This window comes from Micropterus dolomieu, linkage group LG01 (assembly GCF_021292245.1).
Source record: "Micropterus dolomieu isolate WLL.071019.BEF.003 ecotype Adirondacks linkage group LG01, ASM2129224v1, whole genome shotgun sequence".
Classification (NCBI taxonomy): Eukaryota; Metazoa; Chordata; class Actinopteri; order Centrarchiformes; family Centrarchidae; genus Micropterus; species Micropterus dolomieu.
The window spans coordinates 4,010,495-4,023,464 of NC_060150.1; the positions used below are offsets into that span (position 1 = coordinate 4,010,495).

At 40.1% G+C, this 12,970-nt stretch overlaps 1 protein-coding gene across 1 annotated transcript in view; it reads right to left on the minus strand.

Annotated features, from left to right (window-relative positions):
• The window catches only part of slx9 (SLX9 ribosome biogenesis factor), a 29,241-nt gene that overhangs the window by 15,091 nt on the left and 1,180 nt on the right, over window positions 1-12,970 (minus strand). Inside the window, exon 2 of the mRNA XM_046062098.1 lies at window positions 12,027-12,147. Within this exon, the coding sequence (XP_045918054.1) occupies window positions 12,027-12,147 (121 nt within the window). The remainder of the gene's footprint in view (window positions 1-12,026; window positions 12,148-12,970) is intronic.

Sequence of the window (12,970 nt, forward strand, 5' to 3'; positions counted from 1 at the left end):
ACATCATTAACGTCAATCCTCGCCCACATGTGCTGTTGTGAAAACGGAATCACGTGTTGGGGTTTTTGGTCGACATCATTTAACTGCTGACAAATAAAGTCAACAGAGCTGTGAAAACGGCGGCCGAGAAACCTGCAGTTGTGCGTGAGTGAGTACATTTCTTTTTTAATACAATTGAATTGAAGTCAAGTGAGCGAACAAGCTTAAAATTTCCCAATTAAAAAGAAGAAGAAGCGGTCAAATGTTGCGAGCATCATTTACGGTAAGAGCATAAAGGCGGTGTTTAAAGTGAGACAACACTACCCTGTTGAAATTCAGACACTAGTAAGTACCTGTACACAGTGTACTACATGTTAGGCAAAAGTTCACTTCCTCTTAAGTGATTATGCCTAGAAATTAAAAGCGCAAGAACATTTTTGCAGTTATGTTTAATTGAGAGCTTTTACTTTGAAAAGTTCTGTAGGAAATTCTAAAGAGTCTCTGGCTTGCTGGAAAAACACCTCTGAAAAAGCCATCAGAAAACGTGAGATCAGATCCCCTGAATGAAAAAAGCAGGTATTTCCTCTGCCTGGAGATACTGGGGACGTGAAAATAAGCGTCCATAGGCTGAATGTACACACTCCTGCACATGCATAATTGGGATTTGTAATACGATCTTTCCACAATCAATTTGTTGAAAATGGAAGAATAAAATAGTAGCAGCAAGTGAGAATTGAACACACAAGCCTCTGAACAGGAGTCCTGTGCACTACCAACTGAGATCATCGCACACACAGTAAATGTTGGAATAGAAATAGTCAATTGACGATGTTCTGGCACGCCATCTAATGACTTGAAAGAAAGGCACTGTGGTGCTTTATACATATTCACATCAGCATGCTAACATGCTCACAATGATAATGCGAATATGTTGATGTTTAGCGGGTTTAATATTTACCATGTTCACCATTTAGTGTGTCAACCTGGAAACATTTTCTTATCAGCACTAAGTACAGCTGAGCCTGATGTCTTTAGTTTTGCAGGAATTTGGTCATTAAAGTATTGAACCGATTATTATTTTGACCTGAGGAAAAGTCAGAGGATCACTCAAAGGTCATCAGTTATTACAATTCATCCTGAGGGGAACATGAATCTCTGTAGGTTTCATGGCAAACCATTTATGGCAGTGCTAGAGGAAAAAATCTGGGCATCACAAAATGCCACGGCAATCCATCCTCCAGTTGAGGTATTTCTGTCTGGACTGAAGTGACGGAACAACCGGCCAACCGACGATGCCATCCCATCAGCCATTTTTCAAGCATGAATAAATCTTTGTTAAGAAACTTTTAGCTTCTTTAGTTTAAACAACATTTGGGCTGATATTTAATTAAAATCCCAACACAGAGTTGTATTTAGTGTGTGAAGTGCGCTGTGTACACATCCCATCCGCTGGTGTCAGTGGATGCTGTTCAGGCAGGCACATTATCTCCAGAGTCTACACACTCCAGAGATCCTGGCAGGCCTTTATCTGCCACCACAGCACTAAACAACAGAAGTGTTTTTGCTGCTGTTTTCAGGAAGAGAACAGGCAGAGATAGGCATCTGCTGCTGACTACACATGCGGGCAGAGGTGGGGAAATCTAATCTCTCATGAGTAGCTGGGGGTGTCTTTTGTGTTTGTGGAGGGGAGGAAACGGGGAGGGTGCTTTACCACCACTCTGCTCCCATTGAGAGCATCGTCTTCCCGCTGTTAGATGAAATGGATAGCTGTGATTACGGCTGGCTGGAGGCTACCCCCTCTCATCTACCCAGACTATACACCGTGCTCAGACTCCTCACCTTCGTGCACCTTCTGGGCTGAACCGACAACTCGGATCAAAGTGGTGATGGTGGTGGTGGTGGTGGTGGGGGGGTGGGGTTGAAGTATTGACACTTCAAAGATTAAAAGCTTGGTAGATGTGATTATTAATAGAGTTGGTAGAGTGAAATGTACAGAAGAGGTGAGCGTCAGGTAATGAGGACTGCAGAGGAGCAACTAAGAAACCTATGGCAGGGCTTTCTGGTTACATTTAGTTTTGGGGGCACAGCTTTTTCTTCCAATAAATAACATTCATGGATCTACTTTTTCTCACTCGCTAAACTTTGACATTACTAAAGAACTCTCCTTCTTTACTTTAGTGCATTCGGAGTAAGATGTGTGTTTTGCTTTTATTATCTTTTTAATAAAAGCTTATGGATAATTATGATTCTTTAAGGCTGCGCAAGAGTGAATAACACCAACCTCTTCTATGTAGATCTCCAAAACCCTTCAACTTTTAGACTGAATCCATTAATTCCCTTCTTCAAGGGTGGTGCCCGAGGAACTTTAATATTAATTAAGGTTATATAGACACTACGTGAATGTTTTATAGACTTTTTACATGTCCGAGTGTCACAGAGTCATAGGCAGCAAAATGCTTGCACTATGGAGCGTGTATGGTTGGAAAATTTTACTTTCAGTTTTAACTTTGCCTTAAGTAGTTTCAAGGTTGTAAAATTCCACTTATTTCCCACTGTCTGACCTCACTGTTTATATCCAACGTCATCTTGTTCCACTTCTTTGAAGCTATACTTTCGTTGCACCATGTTTTGTTTTTTTTAACAGTATTTGATCAAATGGAAATATACTGCACATTTCCAACAAATTCCACCTGACATGTTTTCTATCTTTGGAATTAAAACAACGGTCCGTTTTTGGCAGCACACAAGACTGGGTGGAAAACTAGTATAGGGCTGGACCCTTATTGGTTAATGTGATAAATTGTGGCCCAGACGGATGGTCGGGTCGATTGTATTCCTTTGTGTAATTGTTTCAGAGGTTCCTGTAGTATGGTTAGGACTAAGGGTTAGACACAAAAAGAGCAAAAAGGAGCAGAAGCGAGGGGGAGAGTGGTGAGGAGCGGGGGAAGACAGAGGGGAGATGTGAAGACCGGAGTGTGTGTTTGTCTTTGTGTCGCACGACAGTCAGTGTGTGTGTTAGAGGCTGACATTTTTTCGGGAATCCTGTTGGTCTCGGGACCTTCCTGCAGGATTCCCATGGGATGAGCATCACTTTCACTATCCATCACAAGACTGGGACGGGAATCAGTTCTCACATATAAATCTGCAGTTCTATTAGGGAATAAATGCTTGAACAGAATGGACAGGATTTTGTTTTACTGTCATGGGATTGGGATGAAGTAGGAGTATTTTTGTGGGAGAAGGCCCCTCTACCATGCTTTTGATTAGTTTTTTCTGTGGAAAGGGTTCAAACTTTGCAGGTGAGTCTTTAGTCTTTGTCTCAGGCTCGTCAGGTGCAGTTTCAGGAATAATGGAGAAGATAAAATTACCTTGCATGCTTCAGGTTTGCAGGTCCGAGATGATTCACTTCATGATTTTGTTACAATTTCAATCGGTTTGGTTAGAGTTTTAAACGGATGACTGTAATGAGTTGATTGAATTCCAGGCTAGACTTTAGCTCTGTTATTTCTACATGAAGATTATTAACACTGGACAGGACACTAACCTCAAGCTCTTTCGCCTGTGGGGTTTTTCTTTGAAGGAGTGGAATTTCCTTGTATGTAATGTCTAGGCTAGGCTCGCTGCCTACAGCTGGAAACAGGCTGCTGCCATGGTCAATGTCCCCACTGTTGTTGGTTCTCGAAGAGTCACAGCTCAAACAAGCAATAGTGTAACCTCATCACTTAGTCAGGCAGTTAGAATTGCTCGCTTCCATATTTACTTCTGGGTGAATGCAGCCCACTGACTGTGCACAGTAGTATTTCTCCCGCTGGCCCCGCCTGCGAGTTTCCACTCCGTCCATTTGTAATGACGTCACAGAAATCGCATTTCTCTACTTGGGGAAAGTTTCACAAATAAAAAACCTCCATGGATCAAGGACCTTGTTTGCAGTGTGAGTCGTCCTGTCAACAGTTTTACAGAGGTCTTTTCATAACGGTGGCCTGTGGGGAGAATGTTGGTTGGGTCGCAGTAGGGTTTGACGAGGTCTATCAAATTGGCATCCGACAATGTTTAAAGTGACACATCATAATGGACGGTGGTATCGAGGATTATAGCTGGTAACAGAGGTGGTGACAGCAGCAGCAACGTGAAAGCCTGACACCCAGAACCGCACCAGGATCACGATGCTGGCTCAGCACTGTGATGTCCGTCGTTTATTGGCCCAACCCTTCGTTGCAGGGCATTTTTTTTGCTGCAATACTGCGAGTGGCCACTGTGCAAAACTGGAAGCACGGCTGAGCGATGGCGCCAGACCCACCAAACAGAACTACAGATGTGAAAGTGACCTAAAGTACTTCAATTTTTCTTAGGTTAAAGATTATGAGATCAGGAATTTGTTTCTGAACGCGTAACTGAAACTAAATATGCATATGTTCTGTGCAATTGTCACTTAAATGCTGTTGGTGCTGGCATTACTTGAGCTCTAACATATGCAATAATTCAGAATAATCCATCACTCTGGACCCCACAGTAAGGACCCCCTTTGTGAAATAAAATATGGATACAGTCAGTTCCTCAGTGAGGCGTGAACGTCATGCCTTTTCTCTGTTTCAGGGAGGCGTAAAGCCATTCTACTGCTGGCCAATAACAAGCCTTCTCAGTGCCATTATGTCCTCACGGTCAAATGCACACAAGCACGGAAGACACAGCTGGTATGACGGTTGGAGTTCATGCATACAATTCAGCCCATGATACAGATCAATATACAGAGTACATCGGTATAACCTCCTGCTGGGCTGGCTTTAAAATCATGCATCGATCAAACTAATGTGGCGTTATATCTCTAATGACAACCACAAAAAATGATATATCGCATCATTTGATCAAATTTTAAATTGCCTATGATTCAACAGTGCCCAAGCCTTCAGACATGAAGCAAACGTGTGTTGCCGATACGTTTACAAGTGCATTTCTGAAAGGGTGTTCCTGTTTGTTTTAGCTGTCACAGGTTATGCTTGGTGGGTAATCTGCTTACCTTTTTCAATAAATACTAACATGGTTTTAAAACATTTGGTTTTATGTTGCGTTTTTTTTTGACAATTTCCATTCTAAACCCCTTGAAGAACTCTCTGGTTTCTTTCCCAGAAACCATTTTCATCTTTACACATTCAGATAACCATTACTTCCATGGCATGCTCTGATGCTCTGACAAATGCAGTTGCGTTATAATGATGCGAGTAAACATGACAGCTCTGCACGGGCGAACTGGCCTATCAGCCTTCCACCCAGCAGGAGAAAAATAACAGACAGCAAAATAAGGAGGAACACAGAGAACATGGCAATGTTGACAGATCAAGTTATATAATCCAGCTGAAATGATGTCAAATTTTCTGTGTTGTTGCAACAACAGATAATCACGCAGGAGAGTAAAAAAGAATAAGAAGAGGAGAGCAGAGGAGGAGGAAAGTGGGCAGCCGAGCGGTCTTTAGGGAGCTGACCTCGGGACAAAGAGGAGCCGGGGTCTTCACTCCAGGGTCTGGTACTGATACCATACCTCTAATTAGACTAGAAACAGAGAACTTTGTCAAAAGGCTGTAGGGGCTGTCTGATCAACTTCCACAGTGAGGACTCTACACAGCAGGCTCAACACAACACACATTACGGCCTTTTATTATAAACATGATCTCTGAGAAATTGGATATCATGCACATGATGATCACTTATATTACCCTGACGTTCACTAAGCAGTTTTGTACTATCATCAGTGATTATTCCAGGAAACACTGGGAGGTTTGCTGGTACGAGTGTTACAAGTCGGATTCACCAATCTCTTAACTGAACAAACTTGTGATGATATACACTCAAAGCGGCGTAACCTACATAGTGATCCCTTTGGCTGTTGTACGAGGGAGAGAATTTTCCAAGAGCTACGAAGATGTATAATTTCTTGTGCCGAAACATACCAATAAAAATTTAAAATAACATTAAAAAATTGTAAATTGGCCGCCATGACGATGATAATGAGGAACAGAATATTAATTAAATCTCAATTTCTGTATATTTAAACTCTGATTTCAGGTCAAATGAGTGGTTTTTCCAACGTGGAGATATTGCTTGTACGACAGATCTGGACCATTCGTGAATTTCGTCCACACCTTCGTTAAAATTCCAAATACCAGAAAATTGCTGAATGCCACAAATTGTCTAAAGCCACTCATACGTGCCACTTTACAAGGAATCTGTTGGTAAAATGTTAAATGCCAGGAATTCCTGAAGCAACCTTCAGATTTAAAGAGAGTGAATGTTAGAACTATACTATGAAAGAGAATAATCAACTGGGCTAGGGTTGAACAATTCATCAAAACCTACGAAATCGATATATGCTATTGTGATTTTCAAATCGCAGGCGGTGAAATATTTGTTAAAGGCTAAAAGTGTGTCAAAATACCATTATAAATTAAACATTGTAGTGCTGCAGAGATTTCCTGACTTAACAAAACATCTTTGTTTGGTACAGATCCTTGAAAAATCCCACCATAAATACGTTTTTCAATGAAAATGAGAATAATTACGTAATAATGATCAATCCCTCTAATTAGGGCTGGACGATATGGCCAAAAAATTTTATCATGATAAAAAGTTTAATATCTTTCAATATCGATAATTATCACAATAAGAAATCTGATGGTTAATTGTGGTTTAAACTCTTCTTTATGGTCAACACTTGATGCCAAACAGTGAATCACTTCATAAATCTGAGGTAGGACATTCAAAACTAAATCTTAACAAATATGCATGGGTAAAAAAAGCTTTTTTCAGTCCTTTCTCCTCAACAAAATAAACATCTTAATAAAAAAAAAAAAAAGTCCTAATTCGTGTAGGATTCAAGTGAATAAAATCAAACATTTATTGAATATTTATTAAACATTTGTTATTGTTATTGAAAAGAAAATATTGCAATAATTATTATTATTATTATTATCATCTTTTTACTGTCCGGCCCTACCTCTAATATCACAAATCATATCGCAATATCAGTCAAAATAATCGCAATTAGATATTCTTTCAAAATCAACTCATAATTGGTGAGTCAACTTGTCACAGATGGCAATCCAGCAGTTCTGCTGTACAATAACGACTAATGTCCTCGCTGCTGAATGCGTCTGCATCCACAAGCATGCCGTCAGTCAGCGTACTTACTATAGGAGTAAAGTAATTTTATATATCATGATGTGCGATACAGAATTATTTTGGCGTTTAGCAACAAACACCTGACAAATCACAGTACGTCATCACATTGATGCAAAAATCCAATTTCTCCATTAAAAAGTCTTGTTCCTTGATTCATAACACACCGCCCACTTTGACCTATTAAAGCAAGATGTATTATATGTTGACAAATTTATATTTCAGGTATATATATATCATCTTATTGCCAACCCTGGTGTACTAATGCTGGTCAGTTACAAAATCACTCAACTGGTGGTCTTAAAATTCAGAGTAACTGATCACAAACTAGCCGAGGAAAATACAAAGATGTTAGTCTAATAAATCAAACTCAAATACTGATGTCTGATCCACAACGGATGCCCAGTCACCACAAAAACATCAGAGTAAGTCTTTAGATGTGAAGGCTGCAAAGGAGCCCTTGAAATGAGAACCAGCACCAAAATGTATCCATAGCACCAAGTATCTAAACGCATCCAAAGTCGGCACAGAATGCTCCTTCAGATTGTTAACGAGCGCTTTAAAGGTAACATGAATCTGCACTTTTTTTTTTCTCCATCCCTTGTACCAGTCAGGTTACACAGGTACATTTCTAAGAATTAGACTTTGGGGCTTGTTGTTTCTGTTAAATGAACTGAACGATTCAATTGTGGAGAATCCAACTATGTGCACCATGTCCATACTGACACACTGATCACACGTTTAAACATTAATATTTGTTGTAACAATCTGAGCAGCTTAGAAGCAGCTAAAGCGGGCGACTCCGCGGGGCTTAAGAGGTTTTATACATCCAAAGGACCGGACAAGGCGTTTAATCGGGACCTGCGTTTATTTGTCAAAATGTGTTCCCACATCAGGCCAGTAAACGGGGTAGGCGGCTGTTTGGACCTCAGCTATTAACTGAAGTTTTACAGTAAATCCTTTTCTAACCTTAGACTGTATTTTATTTAGGCAAAACATTTTTTATTTGACGCCAATGCTTTGAGCGGTTTGGCATGTTTTTTTAAATAAAGAAATATTGCTTGAGTAACACACATTTTCAAACAACACCAAGCCCTTCATGAAACAGGCCTCGTTGGAACATATTCATTTGAGAAATGCAGACTTTGAAGAATCCAGCCTTTGTATCTGGGATGCAGTTCATGTTCCCATCTAGCCCTGCACAGACATCAGCTGCTGCTGCTGCTGCCGCAGTGGGAGTGTGCTGGAGTCAGGATGCTGTCAGTCAGGGAGTAACATTGGACTCCAGCGGCTTGCAAGCAGCGGGGCTCTGAAAGATTTATCTTTTGGATATAAAGTTTTAAATGTCCAGAGCATACCTATGAAGAATCAGAGTCTAACATGACATTAAATCAATGAGATATAACAAGCGTCTATTTAAACACAAGTAAAGACATTAAAAAATGAAAAGCCAGTGCTGAACATAGCTGATGAAAGTTGCCCCTCCGGCATGTTTATTGATGCTGAATCCTTTCATACGGCTCAGCACAGTGACTGATCTAAAGCACAGCTGAGTAGCCCGAGAGTGAAAGTTATAAGGGGATGTTTTATGAACTCTATCGTGCCGGTTACTTCATCACAACAATGGTCGCCTCTTTGAGACACTCGTTTCTCCTGTTGCTACTTTACTGCTAAACCAAAGTAGATCCTTTCTGGAGCCACGTGTTTCCTGTTTTTCAGCGGATGAAATTACAAAACAACTCCGTGCTTCAGTTTCCAGAGAAAGGAGAGAGAATCATTGGTTGGCACATCACAGGACGTTCGCATTAGACACAGGAGTGTTTTTTTTTTTTTTTATTCCTGTCCCGTCCCACAAAAATACTCCTGTCCCTGCCCTGTCCAATGACTCCTGTCTGTCCCACTCCTGAAAGAATGACTCCGGTCCCGTCCCTTTCCCGATAAAATAAAATAAAATTCAGAAAATGCATTAATTCATAGTAGAAATGCATATTTATATATATTAAAATATGGACCTATGATTCCCGTCCCGCCCGCTCCTGTTTACTTTTTTCCCCAGTCCTGTCCCAGTTTCGTTGAATCAGAAAAAATGTCAGCCTCTAATTCATAAGAAGTGGAAATTAGCTCTCAAGTCTTCAGGGGAAACTTATTAAAGCCCAGCTTATTTGCATCTAGTGCAACTAAAAAGGATCTGATCTGACAGTTTTAATGTATTCTGCATGTCTTCTACTGCTGAACTAGGATATTTTGTTGAAGAGAGGATAGTCTCTCTTTCTCTCTAAGAAATATTAATGATGCCTGATGCTTTACATTAGATTCCAATTGATTTTAAACACTGGAACCCTATGGTGTGTTTAATACAGGTTTCAAGCTCTGTACTGCACATCAGTCAGCATTAACGGATCTTTCTAGCTGTAAGACACGTTCTGTTTTTTTAGCTAGGACATCAAAGCATGGCCTTGTGAACATTTTAAGGACATAAAAGTGTTTATTGTTATATCCCGTAAAGCATGCCGTGGTGTTCAAGGTTTTTTTAATTCGACTTTTCTCGCTTTTATGGGAGATAATGGCTTCCATTTCTTTTTAGTGGAGCATGAAACTCAACTTACTGAGACTTGAAACTTTGAGTTTGGCACGCTGTAGTGCTAAATGACTAAATTAAAATGAATTAGCAACAATTTAAATAATCGATTAATAATTCTAGGCATTTTTGTTTTCTATCACTGACAAAGATTATCAGGACTCTTGGTTTGATGTCACCTTTTCCATCATTCTGTTAGACTACATTCAACAGTACTATATTATTATTATTATTATTATTATTATAATATTTATCTTAAATGTGTATTTTAGTCTTTTCAATGTTTTCTTGCTTTTATGTTGTATTGTTTTCGTATTATTGTCTTTACACTTTGTAACTTGTTTTTGAAAAGTGCTCTACAAATAAAGATTATTATTATTATTACAACTAAAGAACCAATCAAACATTTCAACAAGTGACAGATTAACTGATAATGAAAATGATATGGAAATTATGTTGAGTTAGATCGATTGCTTCCCTCAAACTGGTTCGAGATTCAACTTCCACACAGAATGGCAATAGAACAGAAATCAATAGCTGTCCGAATAAACACATTCAAAACACTACAGCACACTTTGGCAAACTGCAGTAATATAAATGAGACTTTATCACAATTAAGTAACCAAAGAATCCCAAAACATTGGTCCATTAAGGAGACTAGCAAAGACCATAAATCAGAGCTCATTATTATTATTATTATTATTATCTTACAATAAGAGTGTCCTCAAACTGAGACGGTACCAGCCTCAGAGTCTTGTAGCAGAAGCAAGGAAACACTGATGCAGCTAAACCTTGATTTCATGCATGAGCTAAATTTATACTGCGCCTGCTCTATAAATAGCAGCGGGCCGTTGTCTGGTGCGGCACAGCGTGCTTAGCAACTAGGCCCACATCCGTCACTCCCTTCTTCAGGCACATCCCCGTCCACAGAGAGATGCTGCCACCGCTCTCCCTCCCTTTGATTGCTTTTTTTGTTGTTGTTGTTGTTGTTCCTCAACAGCTCGGCTCAGATTTCTGTGCCAGTCTTTTTAAGCTGCTGTTCCAGCGCTGGACGGACGTGTTCAAACAGAACAACCTTCATTAGAGCCACAGAAATCCCCCAAAAAACCTTTGCTGTAGTCTGCTGTGGAGCTGCAGCAGCACGAGGAGGACAGGTGTAAGTCTTATACCCCATCTAGTGGCCAGAGAAGGAACTGCTACAAGCTGCTTGACTGTGTCCCACTTCCACACCACATAATCACTGTGTCCACATTTTGATCAACACACATATTGCACGATTTCCCGTGAGTACGACATGATGAATTCAATCAATTTGTTGTGCAAAAAATAATATACTGACAACCGGTATACACTGAGGACGGTAACATTCACCGATTTGCGTCGGTGCGGCAGCCTTCAGGTGGATCTCATAAAATTAGATAAGAAAAATGATTAAAGCTCAGCCAAAAATCCATATCTCATAATATTAAAGAATATCAAGGATATTAGATATATTAGATATTAGCTTGACGAGGAGCTTGTCTGTGCCCTAGGTCAAAGCACCACGAGGCCGCCGACCTCCCGCCGTGATGAGACCCAGGAAATCATTGGCGCGGAACAAGTGAAAAGCACTGCTGAAAGGCGAGGCCGTCAAGCTTACCACCAAATGTACATCTCATGACATCAACTTCCCCAGCTCCCGGTTTATGAACACAAGCCCAGCTATGTGAGCCATGTCAAGTGGACTGCTGACAATCTGGTTAAAGCATTTAAAACATTTTAGCATTTTGTGGAGAAACAGAGAGAGAGATGTTTTTACATCACGGAGCGACAGTGAACGCACCACTTGCAGATGTCACTGAGTAACGCGTTGGTTTTTTAATCCACATGATGCTGTGCACTTGAAAACTGAATCACGGGTGAGTTTATTAAACGCGGCCACTTTGTGAAACATGCTGCTGATGGAGAAAGTCAGCAGGGACACAAACAGAGAGAGAGAGACAGGAAGAGACGGAGGACGCCGGCGTGAGAGACCAGAGGTGCAGGTGTGGGAAGCTTTGACTTTGTTGATGAAAGCATGGATAAGCTTTTCCATGCCTTGTTTGGATAGCATACCTCCGATCCTTGCTACGTTTTTAAGATAATAATACACAATGACTTGGTTAATGAGATAACACCCAAGTTTCTGGTCTGATTTTTAGTTTTTAAATTTAGATAGGCGCCGTCAGGGTATCTTTTGAAAATCTGTCTCTAGCCCCCCCAACTTTGCAACACAAAACTGCTGGAATACTGGTTCAATCGAATAACTTGCAGCAGGTCTCACCTTTCTTAGCAGGTACGGGCACATCTGGAGGCTCCTCAAACTTCAGTGTTTGCACCAGGGCCTCTGGAGTTATTTTAGTGCCAGCAAAGATCCCAGTGGGGAAGGAGCCATCTGCAAGAGCCTGTAAGGGTTTTAGAACATACGTAAATAAGTCTATCAAAGCAATTATCCACCGCACAGGTGGGCTACTCGTCGCCTCGGTTACACTTTCAGTTCCCACCGGAGTGAATCTTCAAAATAAAGCGGTATTTTTTATTGAGGTAAATAACTGCAACTTCTCCGATGATAGAAAGGTTCCCTAAAATCACTGTGCCACATTCATAAAATGTCAGTCTTTCACTAGATGTACCACCACCGGTCAAACGATTTTAGAACACCCCCATTTTCTCTAGTCTGTATGTAAATATACGTAGTTCAAGTCCAGTGAGAAACCTTAAAATGGTACAAAAGTAAGCAGCAAACTGTCAAAGTTAAAAATCTTGACCTCACGTACAAACAGACAAAATAAAATTAACAATTAAATTAAAGGAGTTTTGTTCATTATTTCAATTGATGACTGTTTTGTCTCCCTTCATTAATATTATAATATTGTGCAAATAACTTAGTGTAATTATAATAATAACTTGAAGTTGTTCATTTAAAACTTGATCCCTGAAAACTGTATGTCTATATAGTTTTTCTGACCTAAACTTTGTCTTTACCTTCTTTGGTTATTCTGCAGCCGTGAAAGTTGATGCAAAAACAAATTTGTGCAGCAATGTGTAAACACCTTGGAACATCCTGTGTTAAAACACCCTGAGAAGCTTTATTTGTAGGCAACAAATGAAGGAAGACATCAGTTGACGCTACAGTGACATATGAATAAAACTCGTTTATTTAATCGTTATTTTTTAAAATGTCTCACAACGTTGTTTTTAACTTTTTGTGCCATTTAAGGTTTTACA